We start from the raw sequence: 22,354 nt of genomic DNA, 5'->3' as shown, positions 1-22,354 counted from the left end.
GGCATGCTGCCGATTACAAAGGAGCGCGAGGAAGTGTCGCTGATCCCAGCGGCCCCAGGGAAGCCCCAAGTGCAAAGGCATCTTGGAGCTTCTCAAGCATTCGAATGAAAAGCTCGGCAGCTTCTTAGCTGGGAGGCCTCAATGGTACGCCCCGGATCCGTCACGAACTAACCACCTGAATGACTGTGGCCAAGTCCAAATGCTGGGGGACTGTGTGTGTGTGTGTGTGTGTGTGTGTGTGTGCGCGCGCGCGCGTGTCCGTGGTGCAAACCACGATCCCGGGCTGGGCTACTGCCAGTCCGCCGCCCACACGGTCGTGCTCCAAACTGCAGGCCTCACACTTTACCGCGCCTCAGCCTCGGCTGGTACAGAAGGGCAGGGAGCATTGGGCATCCCTATTACAAAGGCCTCAAGGTCCCCACCTGGGGCGCTTTTCGGCCGGGCGTGGGGAAGAGTTGGGCTGGGGCCCAAGCCAGGGAAAGGGGTAGAATGGGGGATGCAGCTCTGATTTCTCGAGAAAGCGTGGAGAAAGAGGGGGAGGAGGCCGGCGTCCCCGCGAAATTCACAAAACCTATACTTTGCAAAGTCCCCCCCTTCCCCCTCCCTCGAGTTCTTCCCTGCAGCGCGCCCGCCCCTCCTCGCCGCTTCTGTTGTGACTCGGGCAGCCTATCCCGAGGGTGGGGAGCTGCTGAGGAGCCTGAGCCGAGCGGTACTCTGCAGCATCACGTGCCGGGGTGGGGGCTATAAAATCCCGGAGCCGGGGCGCCGGGCGGGGGACGTGAGGACCAGCCCTCTCCAGGGACCCCTTTGTTCGCAGCCCAGACGCCGAACACCTCCGCGTCCCCAAGGGCTTGACCGCCTGCGTCCGCGCCGCACCCGGGGCAGAGCTCAGAACAGGAGAGGGGAGGGGGCGCCAGCGCCGGCCACCGGGCCCTCCAGCCACCCACCCCTCCCGACATGTCGCGCTCCTTCTATGTCGACTCGCTCATCATCAAGGACTCCTCGCGGCCCGCGCCCTCGCTGCCTGAGCCGCACCCCGGGCCAGATTTCTTCATCCCGCTGGGCATGCCATCCCCGCTGGTGATGTCTGTGTCGGGGCCCGGCTGCCCGTCCCGCAAGAGTGGCGCGTTCTGCGTTTGCCCACTCTGCGTCACTTCGCACCTGCACTCCTCTCGTGGGCCGGCGGGCTCCGGCGGCGGGGGCGCCGGGGCGGGGGGATCAGGGGCCGGGAGTGGTGGGGGAGCGCCGGGGGGCGCCGGGACCCTGCCCCTGCTCAAGAGTCAGTTCTCTTCGGGTCCTGGGGACGCGCAGTTCTGCCCGCGCGTGAGCCACGCGCACCATCATCACCACCCGCCGCAGCACCACCATCACCACCATCAGCCCCAGCAGCCAGGCTCGGCCGCCGCTGCCGCAGCCGCGGCGGCCGCGGCGGCGGCCGCGGCGGCCTTGGGGCACCCTCAGCACCACGCACCTGTCTGTGCCGCCACCACCTACAACGTAGGGGACCCGCGGAGATTCCACTGCCTCACCATGGGTAGGGTGGGGTCTCTGGGCACCTGCGCGCCGCGCCTTCGCGGCTCCCGGGAGCAAACTTTCCGCCTCCAGGGGAGGAAGTGGCAGCCTGGGGGGCGGGGTGGGGTGGGAGGAGGGGCTTTTCGTGTAACTGTGGAGACGTCCCCAGAAGTTCCACGAAAGTGGAAGTTAGCTTCGAACCTCTCCAAGCAGCCTGGTGCTTTCACGCCCGCTACCTGGTGTCCGAGTCTTGCACAGTATCGGGGCCTTTGGGACCTCGCACTCGAGGGCTGAGAAAGCGAAGGCTAACTGCGTGAGGGTTTGGGGTGGGTATGTTGGAACTTCGGTGTGGCAGTCCGTCGTCGAGGCTAGCTGAAGCGTTTCGATGCTCTGGGCTAAGCCTGCTTGCCTCTCTGCTGGGCTTGAAGGGAGACGACCGGACAGCGCAAGCCCCGACCCCTCCTTTAAGCCTCTGACTTTACATCTCGCACAGCAAAGGCCTTCCTTCACTTGCTTTGGGCGTCTCTGTCCTTCCGTGCTGAGTAACGAAGTGCCGTGGAATGGGAAGGGGTGAGGGATGGATACAGGTGTTTGGTTGAGCTCCGCGGGAGGGTCCTTGAGAGGCGTCCCTTCCAAGGGATGGCGCGTGGGGTGGGAACACGTCATCCGAGAATGACCTCTCTGCTCTCTCTTGGCCGGTCTGCAGGGGGCTCGGACGCCAGCCAGGTACCCAATGGCAAGAGGATGAGGACGGCGTTCACCAGCACGCAGCTCCTGGAGCTGGAGCGGGAATTCTCCTCCAACATGTACCTGTCTCGGCTCCGGAGGATCGAAATCGCGACCTACCTGAACCTGTCGGAGAAACAGGTGAAAATCTGGTTTCAGAACCGCCGGGTGAAGCATAAGAAGGAAGGGAAGGGCACACAGAGGAACAGTCACGCGGGCTGCAAGTGTGTCGGCAGCCAGGCACACTACCCGCGCTCGGAGGATGAGGACTCCCTGTCGCCGGCCTCGGCCAATGATGACAAGGAGATTTCTCCCTTGTGAGGGAGGGATGCCTCCGCCGCACCACACGCTCCTGGCAGCCCCCACGCCACCAACGCGCCTGGCACGCAGGGCGCCAGATCCTCAGCCACTGCGTGGTCCCATTTGGAGAAGGAGGGAGCTGAGTACTGGCCGAGCGGAGTAGTCTGGCCTGACCCTTCGCATCTCCTCCTTGACCTATACGTTTGAAGCTCCACTCGAAGTTATAGATCGTTTTTTTTTCAATGTAAATAATCTAGATTCAACTCAGTCTTGTCATATAACAGAGGGGGGGGGGGAAAACCAGGGTTGATTCAAGTTTAACACTGTGTGGGGCTTTTTGAAAGCGCATGTCCTTTCCCCTTCCCTACAGTCTTACAGAACCTAAGAAGAACACCGGGTTTCTTGATTATTTTCTTTTGTTGTTGTTGTTGTTGTTTTAGTGAAAGCATATGAATTTCAAATAACTTAGAAAATTAAATGCTGTAGGTCTCGCTTTCTGAAAATTTGCGTGGGGAGAGATTGGAATTCAAGTTGCTGGAAGTCCCTTTGTATGTGAATAGTTTTATATAAAATTTATATTTATATTTATTTAAATAAATGAAACAAAATCAAGGTTTTAAACTTGTGGTGCTTGCTCTCACCATCTTTCCCCATCTTCCTCTCACCTGTATCTTGAAAAAAACATGGACGGGGCGGAAAACGTGTCTGAGAATTTAGAGGAAAGTGTTGACCAAAACCTGGTAATGTAGGTCTTTGGTTGAGGGAGTTTGTGGTACACCATCAGGCATGATTTTCACCTACCAAGTAGTAACTCCCCATCCTCAAAACAGCTAAGCCATTCACAGTGGCTAGGACAGGTCACTCCATTTAAAGTGACACTGACAATTAATGACGGACAAACCTTTTGATTTATTTAACAGGGAAAGATTCTTTCTGTGGCAGTTCCCCGCTCCCTGCCTTTCCCCCTCCATCGCTCTCAGTACTAAAACCCGAGTCATGTGAAGGAATTTGAATAGTCAGAACAGTTTTAGAAAGAGCAGCAATCCATCATCAGGGTGGAAGCACACACAAGGAAACTTACAAATGATGCTGTAAGTGACTAGAAACCTTACTTCCTGGCTGTTCCAGTAGCTAAGAAATTAGCTGGTTTCCTCGGTGCCAAGGAAGCAAACAGACAGGCACAGGGAATTATTCTTCCCAAAGGTTTATATTCTCACTTTTCCAAAATAGCTCAGAGGTGCTTTGGACTCTTGCAGGGTTTTTTTGGTCTCCCTAACTTTAGCCTAAACCTGTTCCCTTATAGTCCCTCTCTTCCTCATAGTCTTGCAGAGTTAATTTCTGCAAACCTGGTCCTGGAGATTTACTCTAGCTCTGCCTTTAGCAGAGCCACCTGGCTCTCTACTCAGTGCAGCCAGGACCTGTCATCCAAGGGAGAGAAGTAAAGCTGGAAATGTGGAAACTAGATCTCATTCCCTGCAAGCTGAGCCCACTAACATCCATTAGCGTTATTATTATATAATTATTTTCTGGAAAGATGCCACCCAAGAGGTTCAAGCCATAGGAACTGTTTACAACACACATTTCTTTAGGTCTGATTTACTTCAGGTATGTAGGAACTGACACCTCACCAGGTGGGATGGGGCTCTAAAACTGAGGTCTGGAAGCTAGTTTGGGAAAAGGGGGGAAGGAGGGAGGATGTGATCATGGTCTTTCTTTCTCCCCACCTCCCACCCCCCACGTGGTGCCTCTCTCTCTCTCTCTCTCTCTCTCTCTCTCTCTCTCTCTCTCTCTCACACACACACACACACACACACACACACTCACGGGAGGCTCAGGAGACTGAAAGCCCCCCTCCCAACTTCCGAGGCCCGCCGTGGTCAGCTCCCATTCGGGTACCGGCTGGGGCAGGAGGAGGGAGGAGGCATCGCACAGCGTCGGACTGAATAGGGAGCGGCCAAGGCTTTGTGCAGAGACGTGGGCCTGGTCCTGCGCAGCGGTCACAGGCATCCAGCTCTCTCCTGCCCGGGCTTGGGAGGCTCAGCCTCCGGGTCTGTCTGTCACGCGCGGAGCCCCGGGCCGGTCACGCCGGCCCACTGCCTTTCCTGAAGATCCCGTCTCCCTCTTTCCCAATCAACAGTCCTCTCTCTGCACGAGTCCAGGGGTGGGAGGAAAGGGGTTTCGAGGCGAGAACCGGCGTTTACGGAGAATTCTTTTCTCGGGAAAGAACAGGAAGGACAAAGCGCCCCTGCGGCAGCAATCTGCGCTCCTGCTCAAAGCGAAGCCTCAGCGGGGAGGTCGGCACACACCTCCGTCCCCCTCCCACCCACTCCGGGCTCTGCCCCCGAGCCGTCCCGCGCTCAGGCCTGGCCCTTCCCAAGTTCTAGCCGAGGACGAACCCGGGCCTCTGCGCCTCGCCTGGCTTCACCCCAGGCCCTGCGCCCAGAGCGCGGAGCCACGCACCTGCCACACCCGTGCCGCGCGGCGCGCCCAGCTCCACCGCCCTGCCAGGGACACGCGGCGCCAGCCCTTCTCGCCAGGTTTTGGGCTGCTTGGATGGTCTCAGCCCCTCTCCTTCCTGTCTTTGGGGGGAAATTCCTCAGGGAAGAGAGAATAAACAATGCACCCCCCCCCCCCCACACACACACCACTACCAGAGGCAAAAAGTTTCAGGCACAGATACCTATCTAGACTTTGGACATTCTCCAAAGACACCTTCTCTAGGGTTTTCAGGGAGTTCTAGGATATTAGGTGCCGAGTGGACCTTCTTCTCACTGTAAGAGTGAACCATGAGGTATCCTTGTCTACTAGGGTAGACTTTATATCTCTCCCAAACCCTCTCCCCCGCTCCATCCCCCAAAGTAATCAGTTGATGTTTCTGAAGTTTACAAATCTGAGCAAGGCTTTGGGAATCTCCTATTTAATTTTTTTTAACGGGAGGGGCGGAGAGAGAGGGAGACAGAATCTGCAGCAGGCCCCAGGCTCTGAGCTGTCAGCGCCGAGCTGGTGGAGGGGCTTGAACCCATGAACCATGAAATCATGACCTGAGCCAAAGTCTGACACTCAGCCGACTGAGCCACCCAGGCACCCCAGGAATCTCTGATTTTAAAAGCCTACAGTTTCACTTAGGTTAAGAAATCCTAGGCCGACCCTGGGACACACAATTGCCCTGCTAAACCATCTTGATATCAAACACTCTAAGTGAAATATCCACAGATTTATTAAAGAGGACTGTTTAGGGTGTGTGGGGCCACCCTTGACAATTTCTCTACCTGGGAAGCTCCAGATGCCAGCTTTTCATTATGCCCCCACTTGAAAAACAGAATTCTGTCCTCCCTCCCCAAACCGTGGCCTCTTAGGGGACTATACACACATATTGGAAAGAGAGAGGGAGAATGAACATAAGAATTAGAAATTAGGATCTTGCTCAACGAAGAGAAAAGGAATGAGCAGCAGGAGCCATTAGTGTGGTTGAGCCCATCTCTGAAAGCAAGTCCTGTGGTGGCTTCAAACAGGAAGAGGTCCTGGGTGGGAGTGGATGGCCCCTGCCCTTGTGCCCTAACCCAGTCCTAACATTCTGAGAGAAAAAGAGGAACGGAGACCTTTCTCCTTCATCCTCCTACAGTGACCAACACAAGCCCAAGGCCAAGGGCCTACCATTGATAGGAGCACTTGGCAAGTCTTTTTTTGATGCAAACCATACCCAGAGCAGAAGACAACCAGCAGCCTATCCCTGGGGTGGGGGTGTCAACCCATGCAGCTGATAGAGACACTGATGACTCCTCTCATGCTGAGCTATTCTGCAGTGGCCTTCTTACCTTGGTCCCCCTCCGCCTGGCACATCCATAATCCCACTCCCCTCAAGGACGGCAAAGGGTATTTTAAGAGAAGGAAAACTTGGGGATGTGAAGTCTTTGATTTTGGGCTCCCTCCTTCATTTCCTCACCAGAACCCTATACCAAACACAATCAGGATTAGAAATGCATGCTAAGTGACATTAGCCAGTCAGAGAAAGACAAAGATCATATGACTTCACTCGTATGAGGACTTTATTTATTTAAAAAAATTTTTTTTCCAATGTTTTTATTTATTTTTTTTTTTTTTTTTAAATTTTTTTTTTTTTTCAACATTTATTTATTTTTGGGACAGAGAGAGACAGAGCATGAATGGGCGAGGGGCAGAGAGAGAGGGAGACACAGAATCGGAAACAGGCTCCAGGCTCTGAGCCATCAGCCCAGAGCCCGACGCGGGGCTCGAACTCACGGACCGCGAGATCGTGACCTGGCTGAAGTCGGATGCTTAACCGACTGCGCCACCCAGGCGCCCCTGTTTTTATTTATTTTTGGTCGTATGAGGACTTTAAGAGACAAACCAGATGAACATAAGGGAAGGGAAACAAAAATCATATAAAAACAGGGAGGGGGACAAAACAGAAGAGACTCATAAATATGGAGAACGCACTGAGGGTTGCTGGAGGGGTTGTGGGAGGGGGGATGGGCTAAATGGGTAAAGGGCATTAAGGAATCTACTCCTGAAATCACTGTTGCACCTAGATGCTAACTAATTTGGATGTAAATTTTTAAAAATTAAAAAATTTAAAAAAAGGATTAGAAATGCAGTTTGCTTGGCTTACTCTGGTCAGAGAATTGTCAGGAAGGTGATTGATTGTTCTAACTGAAAGTGGTCACAGAAAGCAACAGGGTGTGTGTGTGTGTGTGTGTGTGTGTGCGCGCGCGCGCGCGCGCGCCCGCCTGCATGTGTATGTGTGTGTATGTGTGAGAGAGAGCTCTCCACTGGTAGTGGTCATATACACAGAAAGAAAAGAGTTATTTGCACCAGATTTTGTCTTGTTTTGTTTTCCGTCCCACCTCTACCTTTCCTGCAGGTTCCACTCACTTTTCCTGGCACTCCTTGGGAGATTTGTTGGAGGGAGGTGGGAAGGTGTTTAGAGCTGGGTTGGGGGGAGGAGAAAAAGTTGAGAGAGCCAGGAGAGAGGTCTGGGTAGGATCTCAGGCCCGGCCTTCGGGGTCCTGGGAGAGGAGAACGTCAGAGCAACAGAACATATTTGCTAGAGGAAATGGGGTTTAAAGGAGCAATCACTGCTTTAAAAGGAGCTCCTCCCACCCTCTCCAAACACAGCCTAAAGCTGTCCTAGACGATGAATACAGCTCAGTGCATCAAAGCAATTGTTCCGATTTTCATTATTCACAGGGAATCTTTGAATGTACCTGTTAAGGTGACAGACCTCTTAAAAGAGAACATTTTTTCCATGCAATTAAATGGTGCATTTACCAGGCTTCTATTAACATAATTTAATATAAATCTATTTTATAAATCTTTAAGCTCACATTACTGAAAATTGAGCTTCTCTGAAAAAAAAAATGCCCTTGTCTCTCCGCTAAATTAGATGGAATAGAATCCAATCCAAAAACTTGCTATTCTAAGCCAGTGGAAATACTAAAAGTAGGAGAATCTTTTGCATTGTCTTTTGTTAATGGTGCAAGCGTGAAGAGTTAAGGCAGTTTGTTTCACAGAAGGTAAGACAGGTTTCCTACACCCAAGGCCCGGCACATGGGGTGACTGACACAGGCTGGAAGTGAGGACCGGCCAAAAAAAAGCAGGAACTTGAAGAGACCTCTCAGTGTCAGAGTTGAATCCGAGCGCAGATGAAAAACAAAAGCCAGCCCCGACTCATATTTGGAAGTAAGGTGCTTCTGTTTGGGGGAAAGGAAACCTAAAGGCTGTGGGACCTCACAGTCCTGAAAGCTATGCCACATCGACGTAGATATTTTTGTCTGTTCCCATGGCTGTGTTCCTTGTTCTCCAAAATTCTGGGCATCCCATTGTCTCTGAGAAGAGTGTTTTGTGTGCCCTTACATTGATGTCGATGCCTGCCTTTCTGCACTGGGCACTGCCTTTCTTCAAGCTGAGCCCTATGTTTTCCTGAGCCCTTGTCCTACCTTTGTTGAGCCTTCCAAATCCCAAACCCAGGAAGGCCCCAGGGGCTCCTCTGAGTGAATCCCGGCAGATCGGAAGTGTGTGCTGTGTGCTTAGGAAAGTAACTAGTTTCAGATTAATGAAGCAGTGACAATTTCAATCTGCTTAAAGGCGGAGGTTGGCACTGCCCAGGCCTGAGCGTGGGGAGCTCGCCAGGCTGGGCTTTATATTGTCCGCTTTTCTGAAGAGCAGACAAAGATGGATAGAGAGACATTGAAAAGCAGGGGGCGTATTTTAAACAGCCCCATAAAGAGGGCTGTCACTTTAAGACAAGAACCATAGTGCTTTGATGACTTTGTATTAGCTGCACCATTTCAAATAAGGAACTCAAGTCTCAAGCCAGAGGGTGGAAAAGGAGAGAGGGAGAGGGAGGGAGCAAAGGAAGGGAAGGGAAGAGAGAGGAACAGGGAGAGAGAGGGAGAGAGAAGGTGGAGAAAACAGCAAATGTAGCAATGTTTAGCCTGTAGGAACACTACACCCCGGCCAATTCTCAGGCAACGACCTGATGTCTGAAGTTCAGGGAGAGACAACCCACAGCAGGTGCAGAGAAAAAAAGGCAGGTGATGCTGTTCGGATGGCAAAGAGTTCCCTGCCCGTGGGCGGCAGCCGGCTCCCACCCGCACGGCCTCAGTTTGCGGGGAAGGGCTGGCTGGAGAGGGACACGCAGCTCGCCGGGCCCAGACCGCTGAGGATTATAATGGAAATTTTTGAGAGCGTGAAAGAGAAAGAATAGGAAGGGGGGGGGGGGGGGGGCAGGCTTCGGGAGTCTACCTTCACAAAGCCTAATTTAAATTGTTTGGGGTCAGGCAGCAGCAAGCCACCTCCCCCCTTTCCTCCTTAATTAATTAATGACCACGATTAATTATTAGGGTCTCGCATTTCAAGACTTCAAAACGCCTTCCCCGAGGGCCTGAAGAGTTGCTGGAGCCAGACACGTGGTTTAAACTTGGAAGAAGGGAGTCCAGAGTCGGTAGTATTTATTGTCTGTTTCCCCGTATCTGCTATCCTCTCGGCCTCTGCCAGCTTCTCTCTGTCTCTTTCTGCCTTGGGGTCTCTCTCTCTCTCTTTCTCTCCCTCCCTCGGCCTCGTTCTCTCTCCTTTGTTCTCCAGGCTGACCTGCGTAGCCTCCTCCAATCTCCCCCGGTCCTGGCTGAACCCTCCCGACTCCAGGCCCCCAGCGGTCTGGTGAGAGTCGAGAATACCCATACTGGGGTCCACACCCGGGCGCCCCACCGCGTTGTCGGTGGTGAGGAGTAGGCAGAAACGGAGGTTCGCTGGTCGCAGCAAGAGTTATTGACAGCATAGATGTTTTTCTTTCTACCCAAGAAACGATTTTTTTCTTTTCCTTTCTTTCTTCTTCTTTTTTCTTTTATTTTTTTAAATTAAAGCATAGGGGAACTGGGACGGGGAGATGGCTCAGCTTTAAAGGCCGGCGACAGGGCTCTCCCCACCGTGGCGCTGGCGGGAGAAGCGTTTGGTCACTGTTTCCTTTAGGCACTATTTGAACCTTGCAACATGTGGTAATTTCTGGAAGCTGAAAAGGGGGGATTATGTAGGAGGGACACAAGGAAATTAGCGAACGGTTAATTTAACTCGTTTTCTGCTAGACTTTTCGATACATTCCTAATTGACTGAGGGGCAGGTGAAGCTCCCGCCCCATGCAGGCTCATTCACGGTGGGAATAAATGGTTCTTTTTCAACTCACACTGCTCACAATATATCATCGGGGAAAAGACATGCAATGAATATGTTGATTTTTTTTTTATTAATGGAATTATACCCTGCCACGCAGGTGTGAGGGTAAAAACCTATACTGCAATGAAATAAGATTAACAATGAAATTAGAATTTTATTAGCTTTATATGTCACACAGACCTGGATTTGAACTGTCAAAACAAGCAACCAGAAAAGATATTCTGAAGGCAGCCCTGCCAATCAACCAGGAGAAACGGAATAGCGTCGAATCCAAATCATAATCGGCTTCCAGTATCTTCGGCGCCTCTCTGGGGCCTGGAGCCGGAGGCAAGTGGGCGGTGCGCCTCGCAGGGGTACCCGCCGGGTACTCTGGACCCGCAGGTCGTGGGCGAGAACACCGCTTGGGCTCAGGAGGCCTGGCCCGGAGCAGGCCCCGGCTGAGGGCGGAGGGGCCGAGAAGGCCCGAGGCCACCGAGAGGTCAGCCTGGGCGGCCGGGCCACCGCGGCCCGCGGGCCTCCGGCTTCGCATCCTCTGCATCAGCTGCCCCGGCTGGCTGTGAACCACACTGAGTCTGGTCACCCCCGGGGCTTCGGAGCTTAGGAGCTGCTACCTGGGTCTGGCAGGCGCGGAGGTGCCCTATGCAAATGGTTCACTATTAGGGGAGAAAGAAATACTTCAAATGGCCCTTTGTAACCTTCTATAGAAAATCGAGGTACTCTGCATGACAAAGCACAATTAAGCTTTCTATTCAGGAGTTCTGCAGCTGGTAGCCCATTGGGAAAGTGGGAGGAAACGCGAATATATTAATAGTGTGTGGCAAAAGTTTTTGTGTGCGTGTCCTTTTCTGGGTCCGGGGTGGGGAGGGGCGGTGGGTGGACCCGGAGGGGAAGAAGGCTCCGCCTTGGATCTTTGCCACCCGAACCTCAGCGCCTCTGCCCGCAGGGAAAGCTCCGCTCGTCTGGCGTCCAGGGCCTTCCGAAAGGTCGCGGCGACCCCCGTGCGCACCCCTCGGCTGGGCGGACCCCGCGGGCACCAGCGCCCGGGCCGGGCGAGGCGGGACGCGTGCCCCGGCCTGGCCTCCTCGTCCGCTCGACGCAGGTCCGAGTCCCCGGGCCCGGCTGTTCCCGGTCGTCGAGCACGACGGTGGGCTGCCAGGCCTGGTGCTTCGCCCAGACACCGCGACAGGTGGGGCGCACCGGAGCGCGCCGGGGGGCAGTGCCGAGAGCAGAGCCAGATTTTCCGTTCAGCTCCAATTTTCTCCGCCCCTCTGCCCCCGCAGTTGAGTTTCATCTCCTAATCGTTCATTTTTACAGGGAGAATGTTTTTGCTTCTTAGCAAAGAAGGGTCCTGAGGCAACTGCGCTGGTTATTCTCTGGGCTCCACCCTCCTCTCACCCGCAGGGTGCCCGCAGACCCCCGCCTTTGGGGACTGTACCATTTCCTCCATTAACTGCACCTCCGGGGGTAGCCAAGCGGGAGGCTGGCTCCATCTGGGTTTGGAGAGCCCGCGGCACAGCCAATGACAGACCACACAGAGGAGAGAGAAGAGGTGTGTTGGTGGTTTCTGCGGATGTTTCTGCTGCGTCGTTCCAGTTGTGACAGTTGCCGCTACGCTCCAGAAACTTCCTTTCCGAGAGCCTCTTTTACCAAGGCTCTAGCTATAGCTGGGATCCCCCGCACCTTCATGGAAAAGGGTGGAGATGCGTTCTGGCTTCTGTGGGTCACTAGGGCCATCAACATTCTTGTTAGCTCCCTCAGCCCTCCACGCATCTCTGCCAAGAGTCATCTTGTTGAACTATTTCCTCGAAAATCCCAGCTCAAAGTGGTTGCCTAGTGGCTGACCAGCCACGTTGCTTCCCTCATAGTTCCTATCCATGGGTGCTACCTAGTCCTTTCCTCTATGGGGCTTCTAGGTGACTTCTTCCCTTTTCCCGACTCGGAGGACCTTGATGACAGCGACTGAATCCTCAGCACTGATCATAGTGCCTAGCGCTTAGTAGATGTCTAGTAAATACTAGCTAGATCCATGCTTTCAAGTCTCCAAGTTCCCCCAAACAGGGAGGTTAGAAATAGCCATATTTCATGGTAGTTGTATATGCATCTATATGATAAATAATATATACATCTATAGGCTAAATATCCTACATATAGGAGATGTATATACAGAGGGAGAGAGACGGTGTTTCTGGAATCATTCTGCATGCCTTACTATTTACTAACAGTGTGACTTTGGGCAACTCACTTAACTTCTCTAACTTCCATTTTCCTCATTTGTAAAATGGGGATAATTACTAGTCTCTTCCTTATAAGGGTGTTGAGGAGTAAAGAAGGAAAAATACATATGAAGATATGTAGATATTTAGGTAGATTTGAGAAAGTCTAAGTGAAAAAGGAACTTTGGAATAAAAGCCTGAAGGGAGCGTGGCGAAAATGCCACGTGGAATTTCAGTGGAGGTAACAAGTGCAAAAGTCTGGGTGGAGATAGGGCTGAAATTGTTCAGAAACAGTGAAGAGGCAGAGGGAGTGGAGAGAGTATGTGCCTGCGGGGGGTGGAAAGGTCAGAGTGGTCCTGGGTCCTGTGGGTCATCGTAGGGACTTGGGTTTTTATTTTTAGTCAACTGGGAAGCTTTTGGAGGATTTTGAGCAGAGGTATGTTATGCTACACCTATGACTAACCAGGATGAATTTGGCTATGGTGTTCAAGGAAGCAGGGAACTTAAGGCTGTCATATGAAGCCAGGTAAGGGATGATGGTGGTGTGGACCAGGGTGGAGGTGTCCACTTGTGTGGACCAGTGCTGAATTCTTGGATGTGATTTGGTAGAGCGGCCAGGATTTTCTGAGAAACTGAATCTGAAGAGTAAAGAGAAAGAAAAGGGCCAGGGAGGACACCAAGGTATTTACCTCCTGCATTTAGAAGAGAAAAAATTGCCATTAGGGGAGCCTGGGTGGCTCAGTCGGTTAAGCGTCCGACTTCTGCTCAGGTCATGATCTCGCAGTTCATGAGTTCAAGCCCCGTGTCGGGCTCTGTGCTGACAGCTCAGAGCCTGGAGCCTGTTTCAGATTCTGTGTCTCCCTCTCTCTCTCTCTGATCTTCCCCCATTCATGCTCTGTCTCTCTCTGTCTCAAAAAAAAAATAAACGTTAAAAAAAATTAAAAAAAAAAAAAAGAAAAAGTTGCCATTAAGAAGAATATAGGTGGGGGTGGGGGGCTCCTGGGTGGCTCAGTCGGTTGAGCGTCCTACTTCAGCTCAGGTTATGATCTCGATGTCTGTGAGTTTCAGTCCAGAGTTTCAGCTCAGAGCCTGGAGCCTGCTTCGGATTCTGTGTCTCCCTCTCTCTCTGCCCCTACCCCACTCATGATGTTTCTCTCTCTCTCTCTCTCTCTCTCTCTCTCTCCCTCCTTCCCTCCCTCAAAAATAAACATTAAAAAAAAAAGACTGATTAAAAATAAAGAATATAGGAGGAACCAATTTTAGGATATGTTAAGTTTGAGATAACAGTGAGACATCAAAGTGATATTAGGGTAGCATGAAGGCAATTGGAAAAATAAGTCTGGCTTCTGAAGTGAGATGCAGACTGGAGAACTGAATGGAGAAGTCATGAGTATGATGATGATATTAAAACCACATGACACGGTAAGCTCATCAGAGAGTGAATATAGAGTAAAGAGGGAAGAACCCCAAGGACTAAGTGCTGCAGCCTCACAAATCTAAGACTTAAAAGTATGGGAAAAAGTCATGGAAATGAGAAAGACCTAGCAGAAAAAGAGACGAGGAGCCAAGTTGTCTGACTGTCCCAGCTTCCTGCCTGGAGAAAATTTCCTGCGCTTGGGAAGGCTAACCCGAACAAAGTCCGGCAGTCTCCCTGAATTGAGGAGACGGAATTCAGAAGCAGAGGACTCCAGGGTGGCTAGAATTCATATGGCACAGTACCTAAGCAGTAGCAAATTGCTCAGAAAGAAAGTTCTAGAAATCTGCAGAAATGTCCCCTCAGGATTTCAGCTGAGTGTTCATCAGTACCTGGATAGAAAGAACCTACCTGAGACCAGAGAAAGAACACCAGGAAGAAGCAAGCGGAACAAGTCAGCACCTCACACGTATGTACCTGGTAATACTTGGGCTCCCTCTGGCCAAAATGAAAAGGCCTCCTATCAGACAGGGGGCCTTTCATTCCATTAGAGTACTCAGGAAGGTAGTGCCTCAGTAGTAGGGCAAATTAGCCCTGGGCTGAAGGCTACTCTCATCCCATCTAACAAAGCTTAAAAGCAAATCTCAAAAGGATCGAACTGTTTCCAGATAACCTAACTGCATCCTGGAGCAAAGCTCAAAATTATTTAAAGGAATTAAAAAAACCCTAGTGCCCTAGACGGTCAAATTCATAATGACAAGTTATGAGGTATGCAATCAAAACATACCAGACACGAAAAGAAGCTGCAAATTATGACAATGAGAAAAAAAAATCAATCAATAGAAACAGACACAGAAATGACATGTTTGGTAGAATTAGTAGACAAAGATATTAACACAATTAGTAGTACACTTAAAAATCTCTTCCATATACAGTTGACTCTCAAAAGATATGGGTTTAAGCTGCACCAGTCAACTTATCTTGATAAACACAGTACAGCACTGTAAATGTATCTTCTCTTCCTCGCGATTTTCTAAATAACCTTTTCTCTAACTTATTTTATGGTCAGAATACAGCATATAATACATATACAAAATATGAGTTAATTCACTGTTTATGTTATCGGTAAGGCTTTTAATCAACTGTAGGCTATTGGTAGTTAAGTTTTGGGGGAGTCAGAAGTTGTATGTAGATTTTTGACAGTTTGGGGGGTCAGCGCCCCAACTCCAACATTGTTCAATGATCAGCTATATTCAAGAAAGTAGAGTGAAGCATAAGCATGATAATGAGAAATCTGGAAATTACTATTTTTTTTTTGAGAGAGAGAGAGAGGGTCAAGAGAATGAAGGACAGAGAGAGAGAGAGAGAGAGAGAGAGAATCCCATGAGGGACAGAGAGAAGTGGGGTTCATTTGAAGCAGGCCTCGTGTTCACCCAAAGTGGGGCTTGTGCTCATCGAAGCCAGGCTCGAGCTCACCTGATGTGGGACTCGAACTCATTATGAGATCATGACCTGAGCTGAAATCAGATGCTTAAGAGACTGAGCCACTCAGGCTCCCTGGATTCAGCTGTTTTTAAAATAATTTCCACAGGGTCCTCTGGGTGGCTCAGTCGGTTAGGCTTCTGACTTCGGCTCAGGTCACGATCTCACTGTCCATGGGTTCATGCCCCGCGTCGGGCTCTGTGCTGACTGCTCAGAGCCTGGAGCCTGTTTCAGATTCTGTGTCTCCCTCTCTCTCTGACCCTCCCCCGTTCATGCTCTGTCTCTCTCTGTCTCAAAAATAAATAAATGTTAAAAAAATTAAAAAAAAATAATTTCCACAAATCAGGAAACTATAGATGCTGGTGAGGATGTGGAGAAACTGGAACCCTCTTGCACTGTTGGTGGGAATGCAAACTGGTACAGCCACTCTGGAAAACAGTATGGAGGTTCCTCCAAAAATTAAAAATAGCTACAATTGATTCATGAATTCAGCAAAGTTGCAGGATATAAAATCAATGCACAGAAATCGGTTGCATTCCTATACACCAACAATGAAGCAACAGAAAGAGAAATCAAGGAATCGATCCCATTTACAGTTGCACCAAAAACCCATAAAATACCTAGGAATAAATCTAACCAAAGAGGTGAAAAATCTATACACTGAAAACTATAGAAAGCTTATGAAAGAAATTGAAGAAGACAAAATAAAATGGAAAAAGATTCCATGCTCCTGGATAGGAAGAACAAATATTGTTAAAATGTCAACACTATCCAAAGCAATCTACATATTCAATGCAATCCCTACCAAAATAATACCAGCATTCCTCACAGAGCTAGAACAAACAATCCTAAAATTTGTACGGAACCAGAAAAGACCCTGAATAGCTAAAGCAATCTTGAAAAAGAAAACCAAAGCAGGAGGCATCACAATCCCAGACTTCAAGCTGTATTACAAAGCTGTAATCATCAAGACAGTATGGTACTGGCACAAGAACAGACACTCAGATCAATGGAACAGAAAACAGAACCCAGAAATGGGCTCACAAACGTATGGCCAACTAATCTTTGACAAAGCAGGAAAGAATATTCAGTGGAATAAAGATAGTCTCTTCAGCAAGTGGTGCTGGGAAAACTGGACAGTGACATGCAGAAGAATGAACCTGAACCACTTTCTTACACCATACACAAAAATAAACACAAAATGGATGAAGGACCTAAATGTAAGACAGGAAGCCATCAAAATCCTCGAGGAGAAAGCAGGCAAAAACCTCTTTGATCTTGGCCGCAGCAAGTTCTTACTCAACAAGTCTCTGGAGGCAAGGGAAACAAAAGCAAAAATGAACTACTGGGACCTCATCAAAATAAAAAGCTTCTGCACCGTGAAGGAAACAATCAGCAAAACTAAAAGGCAACCGACAGAATGGGAGAAGATATTTACAAATGACATATCAGATAAAGGGTTAGTATCCAAAATCTATAAAGAACTGATCAAACTCAACACCCGAAAAACAAATAATCCAGTGAAGAAATGGGCAAAAGACATGAATAAGCACTTCTCCAAAGAAGACCTCCAGATGGCCAACCGACACATGAAAAAATCCTCAACATCACTCATCATCAGGGAAATACAAGTCAAAACCACAATGAGATACCACCTCACACCTGTCAGAATGGCTAACATTAATAACTCAGGCAACAACAGATGTTGGTGAGGATGCGGAGAAAGAGGATCTCTTTTGCATTGTTGGTGGGAATGCAAGCTGGTGCAGCCATTCTGGAAAACAGTATGGAGGTTCCTCAAAAAACTAAAAATAGAACTACCCTACGACCCAGCAACTGCACTACTAGGCATTTATCCAAGGGATACCGGTGTGCTGTTTTGAAGGGACACACGCACCCCCATGTTTATAGCAGCACTATCGACAATAGCCAAAGTATGGAAAGAGCCTAATTGTCCATCGATAGATGAATGGATAAAGAAGATGTGATATATATATATATATATATATATATATATATATATATAATGGAGTATTACTTGGCAATCAAAAAGAATGAAATCTTGCCATTTGCAACTACGTGGATGGAACTGGAGGCTATTACGCTAAGTGAAATTAGTCAGAGAAAGACAAAAATCCTATGACTTCACTCATATGAGGACTTTAAGAGACAAAACAGATGAACATATGGGAAGGGAAACAAAAATCATATAAAAACACGGAGGGGGACAAAACAGAAGAGACTCATAAATATGGAGAACAAACTGAGGGTTACCGGAGGGTTTGTGGGAGGGGAAGTGGGCTAAATGGGTAAGGGGCACTAAGGAATCTACTCCTGAAATCATTGTTGCACTATATGCTAACTAATTTGGATGTAAATTAAAAAAAAATTAAAAATTAAATTAAATTAAATTAAATTAAATTAAATTAAATTAAAAATAGAACTATCCTATGACCCAGCAATAGCACTTCTAGGAATTTACCCAAGAGATACAGGAGTGCTGATGCGTAAAAGCACATGTACCCCAATGTTTATAATAGTACTTTCAACAATAGCCAAATTCAACAATAGCCGCCTAAATGTCCATCAACTGATGAATAGATAAAGAAGATGTGGTTTATATATATAATGGAATACTACTTGGCAGTGAGAAAGAATGAAATCTGGCCATTTGTAGCAACGTGAATGGAACTTGAGGGTATTATGCTAAGTGAAATAAGTCAGGCAGAGAAAGACAGATACCATATGTTTTCACTCATATGGGATCTTGAGAAACTTAACAGAGACCATGGGGGAAAAGAAGGGGGAAAATAGTTACAAACAGAGAGGGAGGGATGCAAACCATAAGAGACTTTTAACTACAGAGAACAAACTGAGGGTTGATGGAGGGGGTGGGGGAGAGGGGAAAGTGGATGATGGGCATTGACGAGGGCACTTGTTGGGATGAGCACTGAGCGTTGTATGTAAGCCAATTTGACAATAAATTATATTTAAAAAAATAAAATAATTTCCAGATGGCAGATATAAAGTATGCTTTAAGAATTCTTTAAAAGAGAATTGACTGGAAAAAAAAAAAGGAGAATGGGCTGTTTAAAGCAAAATAATGCAATGTAGAGTTTAAAACATATGGTTGATTCTTGTCATTCATGTAGTCAGGTTCTATAAAGTTGTCACAAGCAATGAATTTGTAAACATTAAACATTGCTCGTGGGAGAGATATAGGTTAGGTTCTTGTGGGCCTCTGGCTGCATTTTAATCAACTGATCAATATATACCCATCTTAGGTGTGTTTCTGTTTAAAGATGGTTTATGTAATATGTGTGGGTGACACATAGCTTACTAACATTCAGTTCACAATTCATAGCTCTTATGTCTTCGTCCTTTTGGGCTGCTGTGACAAACACTATAGACCGGAGGAGCTTATAAACAGCAGACTTTCTCATGGTTCTGGAGGTTGGGAAGTTCAAGATCAAGGTTCTGGCAGATGCTGTGTCTAGTGAAAGCCTCCTGGGTCAAAGATGCCTTGCTGTGTCTTCACAAGGTGGAAGGGGATAGGGAGGTTTCTGGAGTGTCATTTTTAAGGGCACCAATCTCATGGGGGCAGAGCCTTCATGACCCAGTCACCTCCCAAAGACCTCACCTCTTAATACCATCGCATTGAGGGGTAAGATTTCACCATATGAATTTATAATCTTCCTGCACTTAAGAACACTAAGCAATAGTTGGGGGTATTTTTTTTATTGTGGTAAATCATCTATGACATAAAACTTACCTTTTTTTTTTTTTTAACGTTTATTTATTTTTGGGACAGAGAGAGACAGAGCATGAACGGGGGAGGGGCAGAGAGAGAGGGAGACACAGAATCAGAAACAGGCTCCAGGCTCCGAGCCATCAGCCCAGAGCCTGACGCGGGGCTCGAACTCACGGACCGCGAGATCGTGACCTGGCTGAAGTCAGCCGCTTAACCGACTGCGCCACCCAGGCGCCCCTAAAACTTACCATTTTAACTATTTTTAACTATATAAGTCAGTGACATTAAATACTTTCATATTGTTGTGCAACCATCACCACCATCAACATTTCCAGGATATTTCCATCTTCCCAAACTGAAACCCCATTAGCCATTAAACAATACCCCCCCAGTCCTCCTCACCTCAGCCCTGGCAACTAGTATTCTGTTTCTCGTCTCACGAATTTGACTATTCCAGGTACCTCAGATGAGTGGAGTTATACAATATGTGTTCTTTGTGACTGACATTTTTCACTTAGCATAATGTTTTCAAGGTCCATCTATGTTATAGCTTACGTCATAATTCCTTTCCTTTTTAAGGCTAAATGATATTCTATTACATGTGCATACTATCTTTTGTTCATCCACTCATCCGTCAATAAATATTTGACTTGCTTCTACTTTTGGGCTATTGTGGATAACACTACTGTGAACTTGGGTGTTCAAGTATCTGTTTGGGTCTTTGTTTTCACTTCTTTTGGTATACAACCAGAGGAGGAATTGCTGGATCATGTGATAATTTTGCGTATGACTTCTTTAGGAATTGCCATACTGTTTTCCACAGCAGCCACACCATTTTACATTCTCACCAGCAGGGCACAGGGATTCCAATTTCTCCATATCACTGTCATCACTTGCTTGTTTATTGTTTGGGTTTTTGGTTGTTGATGCTGTTGTTTGTTTTTGCTTTTTACGTTTTTTAAGAAATGTATTTATTTGGGGGAAGGTGCAAGCAGGGTAAGGGCAGAAAGAGGGGGACAGAAGATCCGACGTGGGATCTGCACTGACAGGCTGACACCATCAAGCCCAACATGGGGCTCAGACTCACAAGTTTGAGTTGGGCACTTAAATCCCAATCAAAATTGCCCCGGCACTCTTCTCAGAGCTAGAACAAACAATCCTGTCATTTGTATGGAACCACAAAAGATCCCAAATAGCCACAGTAATGTTGAAAAAGAAAACCAAAGTGGGAGGTATCACAATCACAGACTTTAGCCTCTACTACAAAGCTGTCATCATCAAGACAGCGTGGTATTGGCTCCCAAAACAGACACATAGACCAATGGGAATAGAATAGAGACCCCAGAATTGGACCCACAAATGTATGGCCAACTAACCTTTGACAAAGCAGGAAAGAGTATCCAATGGAAAAAAGACAGTCTCTTTAGCAAATGGTGCTGGGAGAACTGGACAGCGACATGCTGAAGAATGAAACTGGACCACTTTCTTACACCATGCACAAAAATAAACTCAAAATGGATGAAAGACCTAAATGTGAGACAGGAAACCATCAAAACCCTCGAAGACAAAACAGGCAATAATCTCTTTGACCTCAGCCACAGCAACTTCTTGCTCAACATGTCTCTGAAGACAAGGGAAATAAAAGCAAAAAGGAACTACCGGGGCCTCATTAAGACAAAAAGCTTCTGCACTGCAAAGGAAACAATCAACAAAACTAAAAGGCAACCAGTGGAATGGGAGAAGATATTTGCAAATGACATCAGATAAATGGCATCCAAAATATATAAAGAACTTACCAAACTCAACACCCAAAAGACAAATAATCCAGTGAAGAAAGGGGCAGAACACATGAATAGACACTTTTCCAAAGCAGACATCCAGATGGCCACCAGACATATGAAAAGGTGCTCAACATCACTCATCATCAGGGAACTACAAATCAAAGTCACATTGAGATATCAGCTCGCACCGGTCAGAGTGGCTAAAATTGATAACTCAGGAAACAAGAGATGCTGGTGAGGATGTGGAGAAAAGGGAACCCTCTTGCACTATTGGTGGGAATGCAAACTGGTGCAGCCACTCTGGAAAACAGTGTGGAGTTTCCTCAAAAAATTAAAAATAGAACTACCCTACAACCCAGCAGTAGCACTACTAGGAATTTATCTAAAAAATACAGGAGTGCTGACTCATAGAGGCACAAGTACCCCGATATTTATAATAGCACTTTCAACAATAGCCAAATCACGGAAAGAGCCCAAATGTCCATCAACTGATGAATGGATAAAGAGGATGAGGTTTACATACACATTGGAATACTACTTGCCAATGAGAAAGAATGAAATCTTGCCATTTGCAACTACTTGGATGTAACTGGAGGGTATTATGCTAAGTGAAATAAGTCAGTCAGAGAAGGACAGATATCTTATGGTTTCACTCCTTTGTGGAATTTGAGAAACTTAACAGAAGACATTGGGGGAAGGGAAGGGGAAAACATAGTTTCCAACAGAGAGGAAGGCAAACCATAAGAGACTCTTAAATACAGAGAACAAACTGAGGGTTGATGGGGGGTGGGGCAGAGGGGGAAATAGGTGATGGGCATTGAGGAGGACGCTCGTTGGGATTAGGCCTGGGTGCTATTATGTAAGCAATGAATCATGGGAATCTACCCCCAAAACCATGAGCACACTGTATATACAGTGTACATTAGCCAGCTTGACAATAAATTATATTTAGAAAAAAAAGAAGGAAGTCTCTGAAAGATTAAAAAGAAGAAAAAAGAGTTGGACACCTAACCGAATGACCACCCACATGCCCTTAAAAACACATCTTTAAAGAACACATATTTTTAAAATGCCAGGAAAGATAGTGGCCCAAATATTGAGATAGAGCTTACTGAGATGGAGTGTTAGAGACATGCTAATTAATAAGTGTAAAATTGCTTCCCCAAACTGTAAAGAACTAAGAAAATAATCATGAAGAATAAGAACAGTCACAAAAAAATTTTAACTCTTGTGACCTGTTTGGAATGATTGATCTGGAAGATACCAAAAGGAAATTTGTTCTTGGACTAGTCCTCGAGTAGCATAAGAACTAGAACATTTAGAATGAGTTCTTGGTCAGTGTCTGAATTACTTTCGTAACTATTTTTGAATTTATTCTGTCCCCTACAGTGTGATAGATAGAGATATTCAAGACGTGGTTATATATAAAAAGTTCGTGTTTTTTAAAAACACTTTCCTCCGTGTTGAAAGTTTTATAGCACCAAAC

The 22,354-nt window shown here is 47.7% G+C and overlaps 1 protein-coding gene across 1 annotated transcript; it reads left to right on the top strand.

Moving 5' to 3' along the window:
- Positions 1 to 957: 957 nt before the first annotated feature.
- Positions 958 to 2,559, top strand: GSX2 (GS homeobox 2). Its single transcript, XM_030313871.1, has 2 exons — positions 958 to 1,534; positions 2,219 to 2,559. The coding sequence occupies exons 1-2, from the start codon at positions 958 to 960 to the stop codon at positions 2,557 to 2,559; spliced, it is 918 nt and encodes a 305-aa protein (XP_030169731.1).
- Positions 2,560 to 22,354: the final 19,795 nt, after the last annotated feature.

This window comes from Lynx canadensis, chromosome B1, assembly GCF_007474595.2.
Source record: "Lynx canadensis isolate LIC74 chromosome B1, mLynCan4.pri.v2, whole genome shotgun sequence".
Lineage (NCBI taxonomy): Eukaryota > Metazoa > Chordata > Mammalia > Carnivora > Felidae > Lynx > Lynx canadensis.
This window is presented reverse-complemented; position numbering and strand designations above follow the sequence as displayed.